Source organism: Dermochelys coriacea, chromosome 24 (genome assembly GCF_009764565.3).
Source record: "Dermochelys coriacea isolate rDerCor1 chromosome 24, rDerCor1.pri.v4, whole genome shotgun sequence".
Lineage (NCBI taxonomy): Eukaryota > Metazoa > Chordata > Testudines > Dermochelyidae > Dermochelys > Dermochelys coriacea.
Genome location: NC_050091.1, coordinates 4,737,620 through 4,762,856, shown reverse-complemented (window position 1 = coordinate 4,762,856; position 25,237 = coordinate 4,737,620). Strand labels below are relative to the sequence as shown.

At 47.6% G+C, this 25,237-nt stretch overlaps 1 protein-coding gene across 1 annotated transcript; it reads left to right on the top strand.

Annotated features, from left to right (window-relative positions):
- MEX3A (mex-3 RNA binding family member A) lies at positions 1-24,596 on the top strand. Its single transcript, XM_038382920.2, has 2 exons — positions 1-802; positions 18,618-24,596. The coding sequence occupies exons 1-2, from the start codon at positions 346-348 to the stop codon at positions 19,721-19,723; spliced, it is 1,563 nt and encodes a 520-aa protein (XP_038238848.1). The 5' UTR covers positions 1-345; the 3' UTR covers positions 19,724-24,596.
- The last annotated feature ends 641 nt before the right edge of the window (positions 24,597-25,237 follow it).

The window sequence follows — 25,237 nt, the reverse complement described above, 5'->3', positions numbered from 1 at the left end:
ACGCCGGAGTGGAAGTCCCTGGGAGAGAAAGAGGGAGAGATCAGGTTACAGAAAGGAACCGGGAGAGACAGAGAGAAAGGGGCTTGGCCAGTGAGAGGGGAGGTGGGCGGAGGGTCCCTTTCTCTCTCTCCCTCTGTCTGTTTCTCTCTCTCTCTGCCTTTTTCCCCCTCCTCTTTCTCTCTCTCTCTCTCCCAAGCTCTTTGTTCCCCCCCCAACTCCCCTCCTCTCTCTCACACTCCCCCCCCGCCGCCACCACCACCACCACCACCACCACACACACACACACACCCTCCCCAACCCACCACCACCACCACCCAACCCCCCCCTCTCAAGTCTTTGTTAGCCATGCCTAGCCTGGTAGTATCAGGGATAATGGAAAGGAACGGGGGTTTCGGCGAGCTAGGCTGCTTCGCGGGGAGCAGCAAGGACAGGGCGCTGCTGGAGGATGACCGAGCTTTGCAGCTCGCCCTGGATCAGCTGTGCCTGCTCGGGCTGGGGGAGCCGCCGTCCTCCTCCCCCTCCTCCTCCGCCGTGGTGGGAGCGGAGGACAGCAACAACAACAACAACAACCCGCCGCCCCAGCCCCAGCCCCAGCCGCCCCAGCCCCAGCCCCAGCCCCAGCCGGCGCCCCCGCCGGCCCCGAAGGGCTCCGCGACCATTTCGTCCTCCGCGTCCACCGCCGAGACCAAGTTGTGCGCCTTGTACAAGGAGTCGGAGCTGCGGCTCAAGAGCAGCTCCAACACCACGGAGTGCGTCCCCGTGCCCAGCTCCGAGCACGTGGCGGAGATCGTGGGCAGGCAAGGTACGCGTGGGTTTGTGTGTGATATGGATGGGGGGGGAGGCTTTGGTGTGTGTGCCCTCAGCGTGCCCCGCTCCTGTGCCCGAGCAAGCCCCCCCCTTCTTAACCTGCCTCCACTCCTGATTCACCCCCCCAGCTACACTCCCCCCCAGGGCTCTGTCTCCTCTTTCCTTCCTCCCTCCACGCCCCCCATCTTCGCCGTCTGGCATCCCACCTATTTCTTTTGTTAAGATGGGGGGGGGAAGGGAAGGATGCGTGGAAGTGGTAAAAGTTAAACCACCCGCTCAGTTGGCATCACTAGGAAACACCCTTCCCCCCCCCCCGACTTTCCCCTTCTTTATGGGATGGGGGTGGGGGGGTGGAACTCGAAGTGGGTTTTAAAGTTAAATAGTCTCCGCTTGAGATTCTCTTCTCCCCCCCCCCCCCGCCCCATTCTGAGGTCTCCTCTCCCATTGTTATCAACGAGGTCCATCTAATAGTCGTATTTCCACCCACCCTCTCCGGTGATGAATAATGGCCACTGCAGGGGGAGGGAAATGCTCCCCCCCATTTCCCTTCTTCTTTCCACCTCATCACCCTCCAAAGTGTTTCATAATGCGAAGAAACAAAGGGGGGGAAATCTGGATGTTCCGCCCCCTTTCCCCCCCCCCCAGAAATAAATCTCGCGTCTGATCTCCCCCCCAGACTGAAAGGAAAAGGACTTCTCTGGGCCGAAGTGAATGGAGGGATGGTCCGGAGTTTGTTTGTTTGTTTGTTTGTTTGTTTGCTCCAAACCCCGGCCGGATGAAATCTGGAGGAATGTGTGTGAGATCGTTCCGCTCGTTTGCAAAAACCTTTTGCTACTTTGCTGGGGTGAAAGATGTCTCTCCCCAGCCACACTCCCTACCTTCCGGCTAGGGAGACTCATGCGATCTTTCTTTCCACGGGGGCAAGGCGAGGCGAGGGGAAAATCCCCTTTGTTGGGCTCCGGGCTGGAAGTCGAGGGGTTGTGCTGTGGGTTGTGGTGGGGGGTGGAGGGGCGTTCTTAAGGCCTATAAAGGATTCAAATAACAGATTAATGAAAGTTGAACTCTTTCTGCAATCATGTGACTGGAGGGTTTGGAATTTAACAATCCTGCTTGTGCCCTATTCTTTATTTTCCATCCTCCTTTTCTATCCTCCCCCCCCGGGCTGACCAGAATCTCTTTGACAGTGATGCTTTTGTTCTCTTTACGGGCTCCATTCGAAGCGAGGTAGAATGGAGGAGGGCTTAAAAAATTATATATATACCACACCCACTCCTAAGTCGCCCATCTCCCCCCCCCCCTTCTAGTCTTCCAAGTAGAAGGAATTGCTGGAAGCCACCAGTCCGGTGCCAACGCAGGGTTAAAATTAATACGGCTGTCGGAGAGAAGTTTTATGTTGTTGGGGGGGAAAACAGTGTGGCTCAGAGAGATGTGGTTTTTTTTTTTTCCTGAACAAGTAACTTGATGCGCTGGAAGTGTGACTGGTAAAAACTGCAGTTCAAAACCCAAATGCCTCCTCTTGGGTTGTGAGTCAAAATTGCATTAGCGGGGAGTTTTGTTGTTTGACAGATGTGGGGAGAGTGGGAAAGCAAAGGGGGTCCCTTCTTGAGGTTGATGCTCCAAGAGGGGGAGGTGAGGGGGGATTAGAGAGGGAGAAATATGGATGACTAATGGTTGTGCATGGTTAAGTGGAACATGTATTGGAACAATAGGGCCTTCGGTGGCTTGACTTTCTACTGTGAAGGCGAGTTTTAGGCCTTTTGCCATGAGTGAGGTGCCTGCTGCCTTGAGAGGACCCCAGCGAGGGCAAAAGTGCCTCAGGGGTCTGATTTCAGTGCAATTCTATTAAAGTCAATGGATTTCACTCTGGATTCATACCACCAAGCCCAAGATCTGACCCAGTGTCTCTGCAAATAGAAGGGATGGGGGTTGTGGGGATATGTTGCTACCAAAGTAGATCACCCAGTTCTCAATGGCCCTGCACCTTGTGCAGTCATTTACGCCAGGGCAGAGTGAGCATGGTCAGCAGGGTTTGCACCAGTGTTAAGGATTGCACAAGGTGCTGAGCAATGGAGAATCAGGCCCCCTTTGTTTAATAAAGTTAAAAGAGAGAGAGATTTGTTAGGCCAAATCAAAACTGGAAATGTTATATGATGCCAGAAAGATGCCTGTGGTTGTTTTCTGTCTGGGTAGTATTGCTGACCCAAACTCTAAAGCAGAGGAGTGTGTTTTGATTTGTTTTGTATGCATCAGTGTGTGTGTTGTGAATGGAGTGATGGAAGGCAACGCAGAAACCTGCTGCAATTCTCCCACTAGCGGTTTGCGTGTGGGGAGGGAGGGTTGGTTCCAATGTCTGGGAAACTGGTAAGTATTCATGGGCCAGATTCCCAGTGGGATAAATCAGCATTGTTCCATCTAAAGTCAACACGACAAATTTTCAGCTGGTTTAAATCAGTTTCACTCCATTAAAGTCTATGCACCCACACTGATTTACCCCTGCTGAGGATCTTTCTTTCTTTCTTGCCTAATGTTATGCCTTTGGGGGTCTGTTTTTTGTTTGAAGGTTAGATGATGGGGTACAGGTTTCCAAAAGTGCTGAGCATGTGGTGAGAACAATGGGTGCTGCTAGGTGCTATGCTATGAGAACCTGGTCACTTTGGTTAGGTGAATGGGTGCTGAGTTCTTTTGAAAGGCCTGCTTGGAGTCTCTAGAGAACCCACTGCATGAAGATTATAAATGAGGTCTCTTGTTTAATAGAGTGGATGAAGCCAATGCAAGCCTGTGATACATTAAAGGGGAATGGTTGCTTTCAGAGGATATCTGAGGATCAGGAGATAAAAATGTATGGAAAAGAGATATAAATATCAATTTTTTTAAACTTGTTTGAGGATTTTTAATCAAAACCAGTTGTTTTTCTTTTAAACTTGACATTGTTCCAATTAAATAAATTTCTAAATTTCTTGATCTTTAAAAAAAACTTTTCCCAGCTGTCAAAGTGCAATTTATTAAAAACATACACATACAAGGCCTCTTTGCACACTTCTGGCAGTGCAATTTATGCCCACTTTAAGACCCCTTTACACTGCCAGAACAGTGTAAAGGGATCTTAGTGTAAATGAGAATCAAGCCCCAAGTATTTTTATTTGAATGGTTGTAGCGCTATTTGCACAGTGGTTTAATTTGGGGGCGGGAGGGGTGGATCTATTTTGAATGATAGATACTCCAGGAAATAAACTTGTGCTTGGTGGTTATGCATGTTCCATACTGTTAATATGCCCTTAAAGAGCCAGTTGCTTGCTGTAAACTGCACTTGAGTCGTGGTGCTACCGGTTGCTGTGCTGAGAGCCTCATTAATGATGCAACCCCAGGCTATGTGGTCTGTGGACTTTAAAAGGGACAAGATTCTGAGTCACTGGGACACTGGCTTTTTCCCTGGAGAGCCTGGTTTTTGGAGGAACTGGCTAGCCATGTACATAGGGCTTCTTCCTCCCCCATCTTGCCACAAAGGTCAGCAATGAACCTGGATGTCTGGTGGGATGAGCCAGTTGCTGCCTTTTTAAATCAAGAGTGGATGGAAGGAAACCAGAGAAGGAAAGACAAGGAGCAAACTAATAATGATTCCTGAGAGTGGCATTTATGAACTTCAAGTGCACAGGGATTGGAGGGGAGGCAGAATCCCCCTCCAAGCCAGGGTCAGTACCTAGACCAGACAGGCATTCCCTTCCACAGCTGGAGTGGGAGCAATGACCCCTAGGCAAACCCCTACTTGGCTTCTTATGGCCACTGGAGGCACAAACCAACTGTGGGCACCACTGCCTGGCCCCCAGCCCCTTGCTCACCCCCTCTGTACATGAAGTTAGTGCAGAATACGGCTTTGCTGGGTATGGAGAGTATAGAGACCTTGTATGTTTTTTCTGAACTCCTTTGTGCAGATGTTTGCCTGTTCTGGATCCCTTCTGGGTCTGCTCTGGAGTGCTTTGAATTACTACTGGCTCCGGTATTCTACCTCTTGTAGACAACACCCATGCAAGCTGCTCCCAAGAGCTGAATATGCTCACAAAGTTAAACACAAAATTCATAGCAGAAGGCAGGGGAGAAGTTCAATAGGTTTGCAGGTGACTTTGTAGAGCAGAGAGACCAGAGTTGCAAAGGAGAAGGTTCTTGTGCCCAGACTGTCAAGATTGTCAGAGAGGGGACTGATGCCAGATGAGAGTGGAGGGGAGCGAGTGGTGTGACCCCTCGCTACACATGCCTGGGACTTTAAAAGGGACAAAATTCTGAGCCGCTAAGACACCTGGGTTCTCCACCTGGGCCCAGTTGTGGAAAGGCCTGAGAGGCAAGGAGCTGAATTTATTGCTGGGGTAAATTGGTGCAATTACCACCCACAGGGAAGGTAGGCCCTGGGGCTGGCTGGGGACTTCCAAGATACTGAGGAGGGCAGTTTTTAAACTGCATCCTGAGCTGACATGCAGTCGCATTTCTTTGTTTGTATAGTGGGGGGAGGGGGAGGATTAGGTTTGCTTTCTAATGCTCCCAGCGGTGGGTTTGCAAACACGGCACCCCCACCCTGTCTGAGAAAAGAAGTCCTCTGTAAGATCTAGGTAAAATAATAATAATAATAAAATATAATAAATAATAATTATTAATGTTATTATTATGTGTTTATTTATTTATTTTATTAGCAATGGCAACATCATTACTCCCTAAACCGGGAGAGACTCTCTAGTGAAGCATCTCCCAGCCTGCTCTTACTAGCCCTGTTGTCAACAGAGATGAGATTATGCTGAGAGGGAGCTTAACATAAATTGTGCTTTCTTGGTGAGGTGAAGTCAAATAACAAGAGGCCCCAGTAACCCCAGGTGATTGGGCTCTTTGTGTCACTCTGTGCAGGCTCTAACGCTCTCTGCATTTAAAAATAGTCCAAGGGAGCTTTTTCATTGAGGCAGCCTGATGATTATATCTGCTCCCCTCCGCCCCCCATGTGGAGGTGTGTCAGGAAGCAACTCTGGGTCTGATCCTGCTGTCTGCTGTGCCATGGAAATCCCAGATTTAGCTCCTTTCGGTGCAGTGGGGCCTGATTCTCACTCTGGCGGTGCAAAGGGGCTTTAAAGTGGGTGTAAATTGGGCTGAGTGCCCAAGCGGTGTCAAGTGTAAAGGAGAATCAGGCCCAGCTTAGTCTGGATTTACATCAGCGGATGCAAGAGGGATCTCTGCCCTGGGTGGTTCTTAAGAACCTAACCAAAAGTGCATAGCAGGAGGAGAAAGTGAAGCCTGGAGAGGCAAAGAATTTTCCATGTATTGGGTCTGGCTGCTGGCTGTGCTACTGCTGCCCAAACGAACCTCACTGCAGAGTGGGGTGGCTGGAATCTAGGGCGGTAGGAAAACATCTTGCTGTTTGGTTCTTGGTCCCATCCCTCCAGATTTCCACCACCACCACCATCAATTTCCCACCTTCATCTGGCAGCCCCCCCTTCCCTGTGCAGTTCTCCTTGCCCTGTTCTCCCAGCGAGGTCTAAAACATGTGACAAAGTCAGACGTCAGGGTTGCGCCATGCGGGCACAATGGTGACACACCCACCCTGCATGATGATGCCTCCCTGTTTGAGATCTGCTGCCGAGGTTGGTTTTTTCTCTAGCATAACTTCCATCTGCAACACAACAAGATGGTGGTTGTTTGTGGTGTCTTGAGGTGTATATTCAACAATAACTTTGATCAGCAAAAAGGCCTCAACCACACCGAAATCAGTGATAGCTTATTTTGTGGTGTGTTGGGTCTTTTTTAATACAACTTGCATCAGCAGTCCACTAAAGCCTCGCTGCAAAGAGATTTAGTTGTTGTTTATTTGTGGTGCTTTGTGTGTATGTGTTTTTTAATACAGCTTTCATCAGCAATGTAATAAATCTCACCCAACAGATAATTAGTGGTTGCATGTTTCTGATGCTTTGTGTATGTGTTTTGAACTCAACTTTCACCAGCAATGAAACAAAGTTTCGCCACACAGATATATTTGATAGTTGTTTATTTTACAGGCCTCTTTTAATGTTATGAATATTACAGACAAGGGGCCAGGTTCTCATTTTCTTTGAGGCCCCTTTATACTGCTCTGGCAGCGTAAAAGTGCCTTAAAACAGGTCCATATGTATGTAATTTACACCAGAGTGGTGTAAAGGGCTGGTGTGGAAGAGAATCAGGCTGAAAACTTTTGTCTGTGGTAATTATTTATATCTTAAAATATATATATTTGTAAAGACCAATAGTGATTTGATGTGATCTGTTTAAAAACCTCAGGACCAGATCAGCAGCTGATATAAACTGGAATAGCACCATTGGCTCCTGTCTAACACACTGGCTTCAGTGGAGTTACACCAGTTTACACCAGCTGAAGATACTCATGTTGGCTTCAACAGAGCTACACCAACTGAGGATCTGGCCTTCAGTCTTTAAAAATGAAAAGTTGCATTGTGCTATCAGTGAAATTAACTTTGGATTTACACTGGTGTAAACTTCCAGTGGTCTGATTCTCTTTTGCCCTGTGCTTTGCATCAGCATTTACACCCAAAGTGAGTGCATCTGTAATTTAGATCCTCTTTAGGGCCCCCTTGACACTGCCAGAGCAGTGCAAAGGGACCTTGGTGTAAACAAGAATTCGGTCTCAATGGAATCACACTGGTGTAAAACCAGTATGAGAAGATTATTTGGACCAGTGTGTGCAAACAATAACATGTTATACCCACACTGCAAATAAATAATTTAAATTTAAGATTTAAATTAAAGATTAAATAACTGCACTAGGTGCAGGAAAATGACAAATCAAACCCTTAATCTCTGATCCCTCAACTTCAGTGTATTTTTGGAGCAGGCTCTTACATTGGGGTAACGGAGAGGAGAATTTGACTCATTCCACCCCAATCTTCCAGCATTTCTAATCACTAATCCTTCCCGTATTTGTGACATAGCCAATCTAGACTTTTTAGCTGGAGTTAACTGATTACCAATTGCCTCCAGTTAGCTAACTCGTTTGCACATGCAAGTCTGGACATGCCACAAAGGTTTGTTCTGGGACACAAAGGTTTATAGTTTAGGGAAATAATTTACAAATTTGTTAGTGAACTTGAGAGTTAATTGGCGATCAATGAACTTGAGTTTTAAAAAAAACCCAACAACCTGTATATGCAAGCAAGGGCTTATTTCCCTTCCCAATACAAAAACCTAGCTGGCAAGGATAAATTAACTGATGTTTGTGCAATGCCTTAAAGAGTACTTACTGCCCTATAGAAATGTGCTGGAGGTTCTCTTCGTTACTTAGTTTTACTTTCTTAATGGTGTACTGGGTAATTCTGCCCCTTTAATAATCCACTAGGTAAAGAGGTTTGTTCTGTGTTGGAAGTTAGAGATGAGAAAAAGCCTTGAATGACCAAAATAGGGGAAAGGAGTGTATGAGTGTTGTGGGGAAAGGATACCATCCTTATTGCTCTTCCAGCTGGGATGAATAGAGCTGGATCCTGACCCTGCTTTGTGCTGCCAAAAATGGGGCATAACCCCCACTGAAGTCAATGGAGGTTACACCCCTCATTTACACTGGTATATAGTGAGATCAGGACTGGGTGTGGGCTCAGGATTAGGGCCCCGTCATAGGTATAAATGGAAAAATCAAATACAAGAATGGCCAGATTTTTAGTTGGTGTAATTCTGCGTGGCTCCCTTGGATGTCAATGGAACTAAACCAGTTTACACCAGCTGAGAGTCTGTTTCATTGTCTTCCGTGGAAATACACCAATTCACATCAGCTGAGGATCTGGCCCATTTGACTGTGAGGGGCCTCCTGGCTTAATGGTTGGGTGTTGGTCAATCTTGTTTCCGGTGCTTTTCAGTTTAAGGCAAAGGTTCCCCCATGTGTCTGAATCTGCAAAGCTAGCTCTCCTGTCTGCAGGCCGCTTGGAGACCCTCCCTCCTCCCCCCTGCTTCTCACACCATCAGCTGCACCATGCGTCCTTTTGTCCGTTTCTAGATCTTCCCTCCCCCTTTCTCCTGTGCTGTCTCCTTGCCTGTGTCCCCTTTGCCATTCGGTATGTTTCTCCTTCTCCCCCGCCCTTGCATTCTCCCCCTCTCCTCCCCCCCATCACTGTTTGTTTCTCGCTGTCTCTATAACCTCTCCCCACCCGCTCCAGCTTATATGATCCTGTTCTACATTTGTCCCCATTCGTGTATATCTTGCCTTCGTTTCCTTCCATCTGTCCCCAGCATGGAGCCCCTTTCCTTTGTCTCTGCCTGCATGACCCTTTGTGTCACCTGCTTGATTGTTTCCTATCAGGCTGGGCCTGGATCTCCCTCCATCTGTGGGCAACCATTGTCCCAGGTTCTCTTGTAAGCAGATCCCAGGTCCACCCCTGGCACGTGCATGACCTGACATCCTATTTTGGATGCAAACGGGACTCTTGCTCCTGGGATGCAGACCTATTTACCTAAATACCAGGGCGTTTGGGCAAACATAACGTCAGTCCCACGCAATAGGTGGATCTTCTCCGCAAGGCAGAAGCATGTCATTAACTATATAATGGTGGGCTGATCTCCCACAGGACATCATGGCCTCTCAGTTAATCTTATGAAGATGGCGAGCTCCTTGGGATAGGGACTGTGTTTTTGTTCTGTACCTAGCACAATGGGACCCGGATCCCTGACTAGTGCTACTGCAATACAAATAGAAAATAATAATCAGTCCATGTGAGCCATTTTAAACCTTGACTGGACAAAGCACTGCAAATCTACTACAGGGCACAATCTCAGTGGGGAGTAGCATCAGGCTAGATAGCACTCAGTAGGGTTTCTAGCTGGCCAGGATTTTCTGGGAATTGCCTTGATCTTTCTCAGGGTTGTATCTAGCAACCCCCTCATGGGGCTCTGTGAAATCAATGCCTTGGCAGACAGTTAGGTGTAATGCAATGTTGTCACATTACTTATTGTGCTAGGCTCTGTACAGATACATAGTGAGACAGGCCCAGTCCTAAATAAAGGAAAGAGGAGTATTTCCCCCAGAGAGGCGAAGTGACCTGCTCCGACTCAAACTGAGCCTGTGGCAGAACTGGGATGTGAACCCAGGCTTCCTGAGTGCCAGGCCAGTGCCTTAACCACCAGACCATTCTTTATTAGCTTGTGATGTTTCGATGTGGTGTCATTGTATTTCATTGCCACACAATGGTTGACTAGCACAGTGGTTGACGAGCATGATGTGGTGGTCCAGTCAGTATGCTTTATGCAACTCTATCTAGTGACTGAACCATATAAACAGTCTCTCACTATTGCCAGCTGACAGAGGGCACATCTACAGTGGGGGAAAAATCCCGCAGCAGTGACTGTCAGAGCCGGGGTCAACTGATTCAGGCTTGCAGGGCTGGCACTACAGAGCTAAAACGAGCAGTGTAGGTGTTCCAGGCTTCAGTGAAACCCGGCGACGGGGGTGTGTCTGAGAGCTCGGGCTCCAGCCTGAGCGGGAACATCTACACTTCTATTTTTATCTGTGTCGCACAAGCCCGAGTTAGTTAACACTGCAATTGCTGCTGCAGGTCTTAAAAAAAGAGAAAAAATGTGGCTGTACCCAGAGTTATCCTTGTAGCTCAAGTGGGTGGCCTTGCACAGAAGGTGCAGGGTTCAATCCTTGCTGCTGACCCTTGGCAGTAAAAGTGTTACATGGGTGTAAATGCCGTGATGTCACCATAAGCCAGTGTCTTGTAAGATGAACTCCAGTCCAGGGCTCCCAGCTCAGAAAATTGTTGTTACTTATTAGGATCTATATAAATAATAATGTTCCAGCCTATGAACTGAGAATTTTTTGGGTACAGAGCACCACTTTGTAGGCCATGGTGTGTGAAAGGTATAGTGTAAAGGAAGGAAAGGAGGTTGGGACCGGAGGGCAGTAGAAGGCAAGGAAGTTGCTTATTTTCCAGGGAAGGGGGTTACAGAGGTGCTGGAGAGCAGTCTCCCAATAATAGATAATGCCAGTCAGAGGATCAGAGCCTTATCGCCTTGCTTCACCAGTATCACTGTTGGGCCAGGTGCTCCATTATCCTGCACCTTATGCAGTCATTTGCATCGGTGCAAAGCACTACAGTTCTGATTTGGTTGGCAGAGGTGGAAATGACTGCATGAGGCCTGGCGCAGCAGAGATCAGGGCACCCTGAAGTTTGTTTTAGAGTTCGGGGCTGGAATGAGCTGCAGAACTTCCCGCTGGGTTATGCCTGATTGCCATCTGAATTTGCTGGGAAGGAACATGGGGCCAGATATCTTAAAGGACTGATTCCCAGGCAAGCACCTTAACCCCACCACAACTGTTCCTCTGTTCATTGGTTATGTTCCAATGTGATGTTGTCATGTTTTGTGCCACTCGGTCTAATGCAGCAGGGTGTATTTAGGCCCCTAACAGTGCAGATAGATACATAGTGTGATTTACATAGGCACTTAGGGGAATTAGGTGCCTGGATGCTTTTGAAGATTCCACTAGGCACCTACCTGGATCTTTAGGCTCCTAAATACCTTTAACGTCTAGCCCTTGGTCTATCTAGTAGGAACATTTTTGGCCCTCACTACAGTATCTGAGCATCTCCCAATCATTAATGGGTTTTATCCCCATTTTACAGATGGGGAAGTGAGGCACAGGGGAAATGAAGGGTAATAATTTTCAAAACTACCTAAGAGACTTAGGCGTCTACAGGTCAGATTTGTAAAGGTACGTATTTGGCTGAAGAGGTGGATAGGTGCCTAGTGGCTGCCTGGGTGCTTTTGAAAATTCCACTGTCAGCATCTTTCGGCATCTAAATACGTTTAAAAATCTGGCCCTATGTCACTTTTTCAAAAGGAACCTCAGTGCAATGAAAGTCAATGGATGTAGGCCCCCAGATCATATTTAAAAGTGGGACTCAGGACTCTAAAGTCAGTTGTGTGCTTTTGAAAATTTTACCCAACATAATTTGTCGAAGGTCACTGTGTGGCAGAGCTAAGAATTGGTCCCAGATTGCACAAGAGCAGTGTTCTACCCACTAGGAACTCCTTCCTGCCTCCAGATCTCTGTTACATTTCAGACATGCTCAGATCCGGGTCCAGCTTCTGGAGCTGTAACAGTATGGGAAAGCAGGTGAGTTGCAGTTGGGCTTAGGGTTTACACAGCTCTGGCTGGGAGCTGAAACCTCTGTGCTCCCCGGTCAGCAGACACCAAGGGGGAACTATATTTATCAAGACTGGAGCAGGTTGAAGACATCCCTTTTTTTGACCAGCTGTAACTGAGACATCTGCAGCTGGGAAGAACCCCATTTGCCTACTGCAGATTGGGGAGGGGGGTGGAGGGAAATGATCACTTTCAGATCTCATTCTTTCCCTGGTATAAGGCCGTTTGCACAATGGCTCCTTCCTACATCAAACCACCATGAATCTCCTTTCCCTCCCTTTGGAAAGACAGGAAGCAATTTTTGACCAAGGGAGAGGGGACTGGTAATGGGGTATGTACGCTTTCCCCTTTAGGATGGTGTGTAAATCTCACCCAGGTCGATTATGATCAGAAGCCTTACAACTGTTCAGTGGCCTTTGTGGAGTGAGTATGGTATGTGCTAGTCCAGTTCCATACCAGAAAAAACACCAGGCAGCCTGAGTAGAGAAGCTGAGTGACTGGACCTTGGAGAGTCAGGTCTTCTCTTAGCACTTTGATGGGGTTCCTCTAGAGTCTAGGATATTGACAGGAAAGTAGTATAGGAAGGAAGCCTACCTTGCTACTGCTCATGCTGTACTATCAGCTGCCAGGGCTGTTTATTTTGCATATCTCACCCCTCTGAAATTCATCCAGGGCAAAATGCTGCCCTCTCTGTGGCAGCAGAAGCTGCAGATTTGATGCAGTTCTACAGGAAGATTTGGGGCTCATGGGTGGGGCCCAGGCATCATGCAGTCCTGCTCTGTGCACTTCTTCACAGCAGAGCTTTGGAGAGTGGGGTGGCGCTGATAGATGCACTGCTCCACTGATCCAGCAGCAAAGCCAGGGAGGCGGAGGGGCAGCTGCCACTCCGTGGGCTGGGATGGGGGCACAGCTGCTGGCTACCTGCAGGCTTGGTGCTGCAATGGGAGAGGGAAGGGCTAGCTCTAGACAAAGTGAAAAGAAGAGGGATTTCTAGGTGAGCCGCAGCTTGGCAGAAAGGCTGCAAGCCAGCTGGTGAGATCATGTGCCCTTGGAGCCCTAAACCTGACTGGTCTTTTCAAGAACTTCAGGATGTGGGCAGAGCTGATCATCTGCAAGTTTTCAATACCAGCTCAGCAGTGGTAATGCAAGATTCTACCCGCCACCCCAAATGTACCATGCCTGCCAATGTCCCTCAACTCTGGGGATCATCTGTAACCGAGAGGGGCACATTCAGTTCTCTTTCCGCTGAGGCTGACAATAAGGGATCCAGTGACAACAGATGTTTGTGTGACTGGGAACTGGGCTGAGCCCTGCTGAACTCGTTTCTCACAAGGAACCCAATAGCCTCCAGATGTTAACAACACTGGGTCACCACCAACACGATTTGAACGGATGGGTTAGATGTGAAAGGCTCCATCTATCATCCCCCTTGAGCTTGCCAGTCCCCCGGCTTTGTTATTTCAAACGGACCAGTGCCTGACATGATTTGTCCCCAAAGTCGAGATGCTTGTAAAAAGGAGTTTTTAATAGAATCTATGTCCTACAGGAATGCCATCCGGAAGAATTTTTCTCTTAACTTACAAAGGACACATTTGTTTTTCAACTAGTAATTATCCCGTATTTCCACATATAAGAAAGATGCTCTAGTGGCTGAGGTGCTGGGCTAGGAACCAGGACATCTGGTTTCCTGACTCTTCCACACACTCCTGGTGTGCCCTTATGCAAATCACTTAGTCTCTCTGTGCCTTGGTTTCCCATCAGTAAAGGGGGGATAATAATTCTTCCTTTGTCTATTTATATTGTAAGCACTTCAGGGCAGGGATTGTCTCTCACCATGTATTTATACAGCGCCCAGCACAATAAATCCCAATCTTGGGAAGGGCCAGAGATACTACCATAACAGGCAATCTCGAAGACCTAGCAGTCCTACTATAACTGTGAGCCTAGCCAATGGAAAGTGGATAAAGGGTCGTGAATTGTTATAATAACCTGTTATATAAAACTGTTTAAGAAAAGATTTAAGGAGACAGAAAGACAGAATTAATTTAAACAGAGAGGGCTTACTGATATTACCCAAGGAGTGCATTAAGATTATGACTGGTAAACGAGAGGAGCAGCCGACCAGAAATTAATGAGCCAAAACTGGTGCTTTGGAACTTAGGCCTAATTGGTGGGCAAAATAAGAAGAGGGTGGGCGATTCCACCCATCACACTTTTGGGGGCACGAAAAAGAGGCTTGGGAGGAAAGGGAGCTGCTACAACCATAGTGGCTGCGGTGTAGGGATTTTTACCTTGATACTCCACTGGGGACTCTGGGCCACCATCGCTGCTCCAGTTAGGAACCCAGGCTCATATGAGTGAGGTCCTGCCCTGTCTTCCCCTCCTTCATGTGTCTTTCTGTCCCCCACTATATTCCTTCTCTCCTATCTCTCACTCTGCTTTTTACCTGATCTTGAAGTCAACTGTACCACATGGCACACTGACATAAGGCGGTTCATTCAGTCCTGCAGGGCCTGAGATGGATCAGGAAAGGATGGACCTGAGCAGATCAGTGAGATGGTCGAAGGTGTGGCAGGGTCCAGAGCATCCTAAAGCATCCATTCCTGACTGACCTGCCATCCTGTACCCTAAAAACATTGACAAAAGTTGTATTTTCCCTATGTTGCCCCCCTCTCCTTTCTGTGTTGAGGCTATCATTCCCAACTCAGAACTGAACACCAGAACTAATCCTTTGTTCCCCACCAAGGGACTGTTTGACCAAATAAAAGACTTTAACTAGTATTCGCCCTCTTTAAAAAGAGGTTTTGATTAAATTTGTTTTGCATAATCACTCAATCTCTGTTCCAACGCTTTTTGCCGCCTGTTGATTCTTTGCCTTTTGTGTGTTTCAATCAATACATTTCTAACCTTTGGCGTGAATTTTCTAGCATGTTTGCTGTGGTACGAAGCAGGCTCTGTATATCAAACCCCAGAGGTTATTTAACACTGTTTAAAGCGGGACAGTGACAGACAGGGTCAAGTTAACAGCTTTAACTCTTCAGGCCCATATATTCCATCTAAATTAATATAACAAGACTCACCGCTGGCTCGCCCCCTCGTCGCTGGATGTGGCATAGCAGCTCTTTCCTCTGTAGTGCTCCCTGCCAGTGGTCGCTCCAGTCCTGCAGTGGGTTGTCTTTTGCTGCAGCTCAGCCCTTCGGACAGGCCATGTTTTTAATTCCACCCCTTCCAGGGTAACAAAGTCTGTTGTCCTCACATCTGGTCCTCAGTCCAAGCTCTCAGCCCCGTGGCCCTACCACCCTTTGCTCAAGGCTTTAAATCACCCTTATCCCCTTTTGACGGGGGGCTTCATGCCACTTTCCCAGTGGCTGGTTGGGGAGCCCAGGCCCCGCCGTCTGCATTATCCCTTCCTCGCCTCTTCCCCCTGCTCTCTGCTTCATGCTTTCCATCATGCTGCCCGCTAGGCCGGGACACTTTTCTGCCAAGCACCTGATCCCTCCTTTAAACCCATCTCTTCAAGCAACCCCCCACCTCTTTTTCACCACTAATAATCCTCCTCACCCAAGGCTACATTTAGGAGCTGGACCTTCAATGTGCGGAGAGGGGCTGAGCCTCCCGCATCGGCAGTCGGGGTCCCGTTATTCCCCCGGGGGAGTCAATGGGATGAGGCCTGTTAATGTCAATGGGAATGACGGGTCGGAGCCCCTCGGCGCATTAGATAGGCCGAATCCTGCGTTGCCATGGGAGCCATTTAACCCCCCTCAGGGCCCAGGCAGTGCGTAGGGAAGAGGACAGGGTTCTCAGGGTGACACGATGGGACCCCTCGCCTTCCGGGGATGGGGGGGGGAACAAAGGGACTGGGGAAAGGAGCCACTGTGGGGCAGAGGGCATGTGATTTCCTGAGGCCTCCATATGCAGTGTTTATGTGGGGGGCGAGGGAGTCTCTCTCTTCCCAGTGTGTGGCTGGGGGGGGGCTGGAGCCTCTCCCTCCCCCCTCCCCAGTGTGTGGCTGGGGGTGCTGGAGCCTCTCCCTCCCCCCTCCCCAGTGTGTGGCTGGGGGTGCTGGAGTCTCTCCCTCCCCCCTCCCCAGTGTGTGGCTGAGGGGGGGCTGGAGCCTCACTCATTAAGGGACCAATCCCTGCAGTAATGAAATGAAGCTTTCCTCCCCAGTGGGAGGCTTCGGCTGCTGGTCTCAAGGTGTTGCCACCACCAGTGGTCACCAGCCTTGCCCCGTTGCCGGGGGCTGGGGGGCAGGGCTGACATGAGGGGGAGAGAGGGGGGCAATTGTACTGCAACCCCAAGCTCAGGGGGGCCCCAAAACACCTGTAATGTCTATGCAAATAAAATGAAATGGGGAAAGGATCAGCCACACACTGGGGAGGGAGAGGCTCCAGCGAAGGATGTACTAGAACCTCATATTTCTCTCAACAGACCTGCTGGGTGAATGGCTACCCAGCACCCCCTGCTGGGGAGGAAGGAGTGGCGGGGAGGCTGCTGAGCATAAAACACTGAGCTATATCATGTTAAGGCCCTACATTTCTGGGGGAGACCACTGGACAAACGCACAAGCCTGGGAGTGTAGAATATATGGCTCTGATCATTCAGGCCCTAGTGGGGCTGGGACCAGGAGATGAATGGTGTTTTCATGGCAAGTGGCCAGATCATTAGGTCCCTGGCAGGTCTGGGCCTTGAGTGAGAGGGTGCTTGGCCCCTGACGGGGCTGGGCCCCAGGGTAGGCCTTGAGGGAAAATTGAGCACTAGGTGGGGTTTTGTGCAGAGGATGTTAGGGAGAAGGCCTTGACTCTAATCCATCTCCCTTGTTTTCATAGATTCATAGATACTCAAGGTCAGAAGGGACCATTCTGATCATCTAGTCCGACCTCCTGCACAGCGCAGGCCACAAAATCTCACCCACCCACTCCTATGAAAAACCTCACCCATGTCTGAGCTATTGAAGTCCTTAAATCATGGTTCAAAGACTTCAAGAAGCAGAGAAGCCTCCCTCAAGTCAACCATGCCCCATGCTACAGAGGAAGGCGAAAAACCTCCAGGGCCTCTCCAATCTGCCCTGGAGGAAAATTCCTTCCCGACCCCAAATCTGGCAATCAGCTAAACCCTGAGCATATGGGCAAGATTCACCAGCCAGATACCCAGGAAAGAATTTTCTATAGTAACTCAGATCCCATCCATCTAATATCCCATCTCAGGGGATTTGGCCTATTTACCCTGAATATTTAAAGATCAATTACTTACCAAAATCCCATTGTCCCATCATACCATCTCCTCCATAAACTTATCAAGTAGAATCTTAAAACCAGATAGATCTTTTGCCCCCACTGCTTCCCTTGGAAGGTTATTCCAAAACTTCACTCCTCTGATGGTTAAAAACCTTCGTCTGATTTCAAGTCTAAACTTCCTGGTGGCCAGTTTATACCCATTTGTTCTTGTGTCCACATTGGTGCTGAGCTGAAATAATTCCTCTCCCTCTCCTGTATTTATCCCTCTGATATATTTATAGAGAGCAATCATATCTCCCCTCAACCTTCTTTTAGTTAGGCTAAACAAGCCAAGCTCCTTAAGTCTCCTTTCATAAGACAAGTTTTCCATTCCTCGGATCATCCTAGTAGCCCTTCTCTGTACCTGCTCCAGTTTGAATTCATCCTTTTTAAACATGGGAGACCAGAACTGCACACAGTATTCTAGGTGAGGTCTCACCAGTGCCTTGTATAATGGTACTAAAACCTCCTTATCCCTACTGGAAATGCCTCTCCTGATGCATCCCAAAACTGCATTAGCTTTTTTCACAGCCATATCACATTGGCAGCTCATAGTCATCCTATGATCAACCAATACTCCAAGGTCCTTCTCCTCTTCTGTTACTTCTAATTGATGCGTCCCCAACTTATAACTAAAATTCTTGTTATTAATCCCTAAATGCATAACCTTACACTTCTCACTATTAAATTTCATCCTATTACTATTACTCCAGTTTACAAGGTAATCCAGATCCTCCTGTATAATATCCTGATCCTTCTCCGAATTGGCAATACCTCCCAGCTTTGTATCATCTGCAAACTTTATTAGCACACTCCCACTTTTTGTGCCAAGGTCAGTAATAAAAAGATTAAATAAGATTGGTCCCAAAACCGATCCCTGAGGAACTCCACTGGTAACCTCCCTCCAGCCTGACAGTTCTCCTTTCAGTCGGACCCGTTGCAGTCTCCCCTTTAACCAATTCCTTATCCACCTTTTGATGTTCATATTGATCCCCATCTTCTCCAATTTAACTAATAATTCCCCATGTGGCACGGTATCAAATGCCTTACTGAAATCTAGGTAAATTAGATCCACTGCATTTCCTTTATCTAAAAAATCTGTTACTTTTTCAAAAAAGGAGATTAGGTTGGTTTGGCACGATCTACCTTTTGTAAAACCATGTTGTATTTTGCCCCATTTACCATTGACTTCAATGTCCTTAACTAATTTCTCCTTCCAAATTTTTTCCAGGACCTTGCATACTACAGATGTCAGACGCCATACTCAGAGGCGTGGCGGGTCCACACGCCTGCCCCAGGTGGGGTTTTGTGCAGAGGATGTTAGGGAGAAGGCCTTGACTCTAATCCATCTCCCTTGTTTTCTGTCTTTGCTTTTCCCCAAGGCTGCAAGATCAAAGCTCTGAGGGCAAAGACCAACACCTACATCAAGACCCCGGTGCGTGGTGAGGAGCCGGTCTTCATGGTGACGGGACGACGGGAGGATGTTGCCATGGCTAGGCGGGAGATCATCTCGGCAGCTGAGCACTTCTCCATGATCCGGGCCTCCCGCAACAAAGCTGGCACCACCTTTGGCAGCGCCCCTACCCTGCCCGGCCAAGTCACCATCCGGGTCCGTGTACCGTATCGTGTGGTGGGCTTAGTAGTGGGTCCCAAAGGGGCCACCATCAAACGGATCCAGCAGCAAACCAATACCTACATCATCACACCCAGCCGGGACCGGGACCCCGTCTTCGAGATCACAGGGGCACCGGGCAACGTGGAGCGGGCCCGGGAGGAGATCGAGACCCACATTGCGGTGAGGACAGGCAAGATCCTGGAATACAACAATGAGAATGACTTCCTGTCCAGCAGCCCTGACTCGGGCATGGAGAACCGCTACTCAGAGGCGTGGCGGGTCCACACGCCTGCCCCAGGCTGCAAGCCCCTCTCCACCTTCCGACAGAACAGCCTTGGGTGCATTGGCGACTGCTCTGTGGACCCGGTCTACGAGACACCCCGACTGAATGACCAAAATGACTTCAATTATGGTTACCTCTTTCCTAACTATGGTGTGAACAAACAAGATCTCTATTATGGGGTGCCAGAATCTGGTGCCCCCATGTGGGCCGGGCAGGAAAACACCAACCCCGTCTCAGTGCTCTTCTCTAAGCAGCAGCGATCTGGCAGCACTGGCGCCATCCATCCTAACTCGCATCGCTCCCCGTCCTCTTCTATCCAAGAGCCTAACCTTGCTGGGCTCCCCAGAAGGTCTCAAGGGGAACCACTGCAAGGATTTTCCAAGCTGGGAGCCAACACCACTGCCCGGACATCCATCTCCAGCAGTCGGGAGTGCATGGTATGCTTTGAAAGCGAAGTGACGGCAGCCCTGGTGCCGTGTGGCCATAACCTCTTCTGCATGGAGTGCGCTGTGCGGATCTGCGAGAGGACCGACCCGGAGTGCCCGGTTTGCCATGCTGCAGCCACTCAGGCCATTAGAATATTTTCTTAAAGAGACAGGACGGGGTGGGGGGGAAGTGGGGACCGAAATGGGGAGGGGGTGGGAGTCCAATAAAAAGATGATGATGATGATAATAATTAATGACATCTGAAGACTAAACGAATGAATTAAAGAATAAAATAATTAATTTAAAGAAGAAGAAGAAAAAAATTATTTTACGAGCAATGTACATTATTTTTTAAAAAAAGAAGTGAATAATAATAAATTAAAATGAATAGAAAAGCCAGAAATTTTGAAGGGCAAACGATGCTCCAGCCTATGATGTCTTTTTAAAACAAGTACTCTGAACGCACACTTGGATCTCGGAAGCAAAGCAGTTTAGTTAATTTTTTTTTGTGGCGAGACAGGACTCAGAGCTCCTCTGCATTGACCATGCTTGGTCATCTTTATTTGACCAGGACACCGGGGGCACATGGAAAATGAGGGGCTTCCCCAACAGCTCTTCCTTCCCCACCGACACTCCCTCTTTTAACTTGGTCTGAAGCTGCCCTCCTCCCCCCCCCCCCCCGGACATCAAACCAACCGGCAGACAAGAGCTCAGAAAGAAAAGAAAACAGATGGCAAAGGGGGAAAAAAGAAAGAAAAAAAAAAAAACCCATCAACCTCTGGGAACCTGTTAGAACGAGGGCACAACTCTATTACCTCAAAGATTTTAAAAAATACAAACAAAAAAAAAACCACAAAACAGCAGCTAAAGAACTTTTATTGTTTTCCTTTTTTTTTCTAAAAAAAGAACATTGAAAAAACAAATAAAAATGACGCCGGTGAAACTGAAGAAGGTTTGGAAGAACCTGTAGGAGTCACACTGGGTGCTTAGCATTTATTTTATTATTCTGAGCCACCGCGGAGTTTGGAACTCTGTTTTGTTTTGTTTTTGTTTTTTTAAATCCAAACAGGGATTTGTTCATCAGATGAATCAGGAGTCACTAACAGGGTATTTCAAAACCAGTCTTGAGTTCCTATCCAAGGGCAAGGATTGACTTCCATGTTTCCATACTTCACTCTTCTTCGCTTTTTCCAAGTGATACCAGCTGCAGCTCTCCACACACACACAGAGCATTGTTCTTTTCTTAAAGTACACACACACGCTAACATTCTTTTCTTTTCTTAAAAAAAGTATACCGCACCAAAACCTAAGAAAGACGATCATGCAATACAAGCAATGAGCCCATTTGAAACCAACATGCATCCCGACAGAAAGCAAAAAAACGAGTTTATATATATAATTTTGTCGTCGTCGTTGTTTTTAAACTGGACCAAAACTTTTGTTACCCAAAACCAAGTGGAAAATTTAAAAAAAAAAAAAAGGAAGAAGAAAATATTTCTTTATGGACCAAAACCTCTTCAACTGTCCTTAACCTGGATCTTCCGGAGGTTGCCACTTTTATATATTATATTTTTTTCAGAACAAAACAAAAAAATAAATAAATGAATTGCCTTGTTGAACATCCTTTTAATCATTTGAAGACTCCTGGTTTTGTTAAATCAGATACTTTTTAAACTGTTGGGAAGTGGGAGAGACGGGCTTCAAATCTGGCCTCGATGCCAATCACAATCCAGCATCTTAACGTGATCAGGTTTGTTCAACCGGTACCTGGATGCCAAATTGCCATGGTGGCAAAGTTACGTGTGTTGGATTAACCTACCAAGTACCAATATATATATATATATATTTCCCCCCACCCCACTCTTTTCCTACCCCCAAATTATTTCTACTCACGAATCCTGGACCCTGATTTAGAACTGTGGACCAACAAGCTTAGCAACTTGGGAGAGACAGTTCTACAGCCAAAAAGTAAATAAATAAAAATAGCCAGAGATGTTCCTTGAGTTACAGGAGACTTTAATTTCATCGTAATGTGCTTCCTGGGACTATCCCCTCTTCCTCTTGATTCTTTGCCACTCAACCCCAACTGAGCCCCTTTACAATTCATTCAAGACATCCTTCGGTCACATACAGGGGGTGGATTGCTGATACTGAGGCAGGCCTCTGTTTGGACTTTAGCGTCGGAAAAGGTCCATGTATGATCTTCAGATGTTAGGTGGAGGGGCGTGAGATTTTGTACTTATAACACTTTGCATTGATGGTGGATTGTTATACAGGGCAGGGGATAGACAGCGGTAGGAGGTTGCCCTCCTAGCTTCTGCAGCGGATGCTGATAGAAAATGTACTAAAGGGGACGCTGTCATGTCAAAGTTATATGACCCCTCTTCTTCCCCACACAGCTTTAACAAACCTTAAGCAGCCTAATTCTCCATTGCCCTGCACCTTCTGCAGTCATTTACACCACTACAAAGAAGGTGTCAAACTGCTACCAAATCACAACCATAGCATTTTAGACCCACTTGCTTGTGTCGTCGTTTATGCCAGTGCTGCAGGACAATGGCGAATTGGGCCTGTTGCCTTCCATAGGAGCAAGAGGCTAGGTACCACTCAAATCTTGAAGGCTTAAGTGGTGCATGGGATTCGGGCTGTCCCCAATGTGCAGCAGTGAGATCCCCTCCTAGCCTCTTCAATGGAAACACGGCCTCAGTGAAAACTTGAGGATCTGTCCTGTTCTGACCACGTCCTTTTCAGAAAGGGTCCAATAATTATTTGAAATCTATTTGTTTCAATCCCAATAGAAGAGAAGGAAAGGTAAAAAAATAAGTTTTCTTTTTGGGGAGTAGCCCCCACAATTCTGTTCCTCTTTGTGCATACCTTTCCTACTGATGTCAGGAGAGTGGTTGGGGGGAAAAAGCGGGTCAGAAATCAGACCACCCTTCCAAAGGGGCATTCAGAAATATCTGTGTTGGTAATGGATGGGATTACAACACAACAGCCGGTGCTTCCCTGGCTGAGTCCCATGGGGCTAATATCTTAGTTGAGTGACTAGTCATTATTGGCTAAGTGAAGTCTGTTCGTGGTAATGTGAGCGAGTTTTTGATCAATGTTTTTCTTTGATGCCAGGTTGTGAAGAGGTTTGGGTGGGGTGGGGTGGGATGGGATGGGATGGAGTAGGGTGGGAAGATACCCAGACTGGAGACCTGGTGTGGACGGGGGCCGTATTCTAGCACTGACCCTAGGGAGTGGTGGGGAGGAAGGTATGGGAGCTTAGGATCTCTCCCTCCCCTTCATGAAATAAAGTGACGTAAAAGCCTCCTGCATGCTGAAAATGTTAGAAAAACCTTTCTAAAGAAAAAAAAAAACCTAACCCAAACAACTATCCAAGCTTGTTGATTGGAACCAGGAGGGGAAGCCATCCGTATGGCCAGTAGGCAGCCTGTCCTATCTCCATGGACTGGGCTTTCCCACTCCAGCTTCCAAGTCGGCCTTTAATGAAATCTTTAGTTCCAATAACCCTTTTATATATATATATTTATATATATATATATATATATATATATACACACACACATATACATATATATTAAAAGAAAGCTTGATGTAGCAGTTCTAGTTTATACTGAGTAGCAGTATTGCGACCTGTTTTATTTTGTTCTCCCTTCCTTACCCCTCTTCTCCCTCCCCATATTTTGATCTAGCAACTTCAGAAGAAAGAACAGCAGGTTGCAGGTGCACCAAGAGCTACCTCTGGTCTGAGAGGGGGCTGTACTTTGTGGGGGAGAAGGGTACAGGGGGCCTATATCCTCTTGAACTCCTGTAGGGGGCATCCAACTGATGGAATGCCCCAGGCCCCGCCTCTTAGCAGCTCGCCAGGACCCCAGCGTGTGGCTGAGCATAAATTTGCATAACTCTTTATTTTCTTTTTAAATATATGTATATATATAAAAAAATCTTTAAAAAAAACCACAAAAAAATAAAAAAAAATCAACAACACAAAAAATGCCCATGACCTTAACTATTTGCTCTGACTTATACCTTCCTGGATAGGTGACTAGAAATGGCTTGTTGGTCCAATTCACCAGCAATAAGGATGAAAGAAAGAAATGCCCCCACTCCAGTCTAATGTGTCTGTACTGGGTTTTATTTGCTAACCTACACCCAGTGTAAATCTGTATGGCTGTATTTGCTGTGAGGGGTAAGGTACTGGGTGACCCATCTTGAAATTGTTACATCCGTGCAAATGTCTTTAGTTTGGACACATCCTTAGTGTCTCCACCTTGCAGTCATGGGAGAAGGGAAGTATTTTAGGACTCCATGAAGCACTATTTGGGGTGCGAAATTTATGGGGATCAACCTTCCCCCTTTGCTCCCCTAAAACATCCCCAGTGGAAAAAGGGCAATGTTGGACTGAAATGCAACCCAGCAAATGTGACCAGTATCAGGATCATATGAGTTGTTCCATCCTCTCCCCACCTCAGGGTTTAAGAACAAACTATGCTCAGTGGGAGCTGGATCAGCCCCCAATCCTGCAAACACTTACACTTTGCTATCATGAGTCATCCCGTTGAAATCAATTAGGCTACTAGTAATAGTAAAGTTACGCATGTGCCTAAGAATTTGCAGGATTGGGGCCTTAGAGGGTAGGTCTCTGCTAATGCTGTAGCTGCCGCTCTACCTCTCAGCACTGCTGGACAGGCTAGAGGTGGGTTGTAACTTCAGCATCGGGCGATACTAGATTCCAGTGGGCACCTGGGAGAAATGGAGCAGGTGGGGGCTTGACTATATATAACAGCGGTGACCATATATAACACCTCGGCAATCGCATGAGGGGCTTGATCCTGTCAAGGTGTGCAGCTGTGTAGGCACGTGTTTAAGTGCTTTGTGGGACCGGGGCCAGATTGCACAGCAGAGGGCAGGACAGAGCCCTTGTTGTGTGTTGGGGGCCAAGCCTGCGAGTCAATAGGAGGTGAAATGGCTCGGATACCATGTTGATGGGCACTCTTCCAAAGAACTAGATCGGTTAGATGCATAGGTGGATGGGGAAAAAGGGATATCTCTGGTACACTGGGACCAGACCCTAGGACCTGACTTATGCAAATAGTTCTTAACTCATACTGGTAGTGACATTAATGTAATTTGGGACTGAAGAGTGCTGAGCCCTTTCTCTGGAGGATCTCAGGACCTGGCAGGATTGGGCCCTTAGGAGTCTGAGTGGGTAGAGAAAACAGAGACATATCTGGTATCCAATTCAGCAAAGCCTTGGGACTTAAGCACATGCTATGTTGAACAGGAATGAATTTAATCCCGTGCTTAAAGATAAGCACACACTTAAGTGCTTTGCTGAACTGGGGTTTAATCCTGCAGTCTTTACTCACCAAGCCACCTTAGACAACTAGTGCTGATGGGCGAGTAAAGATTTTCAGGACTGGGGGGGAGATCCCTTGGTGTTATATATGGTACTGCAAGCTTTTGGGACAGATCACCCCTAGATGGTGGACTGTGACACTAGAAGATGGGGGCTGTGACAGGATGTTCAGAGGAGGGGTTAATTAATTAATAACATTTGCTTTGCCTGTGAAAGGAGACACAAATATGCTATGTCTTTGGCCATTATTTTAGAGGTATTGGGGAGGGGTTGCGGGGGTGGGGAGGGATGACTTGGGGAGGAGGGGTGATAA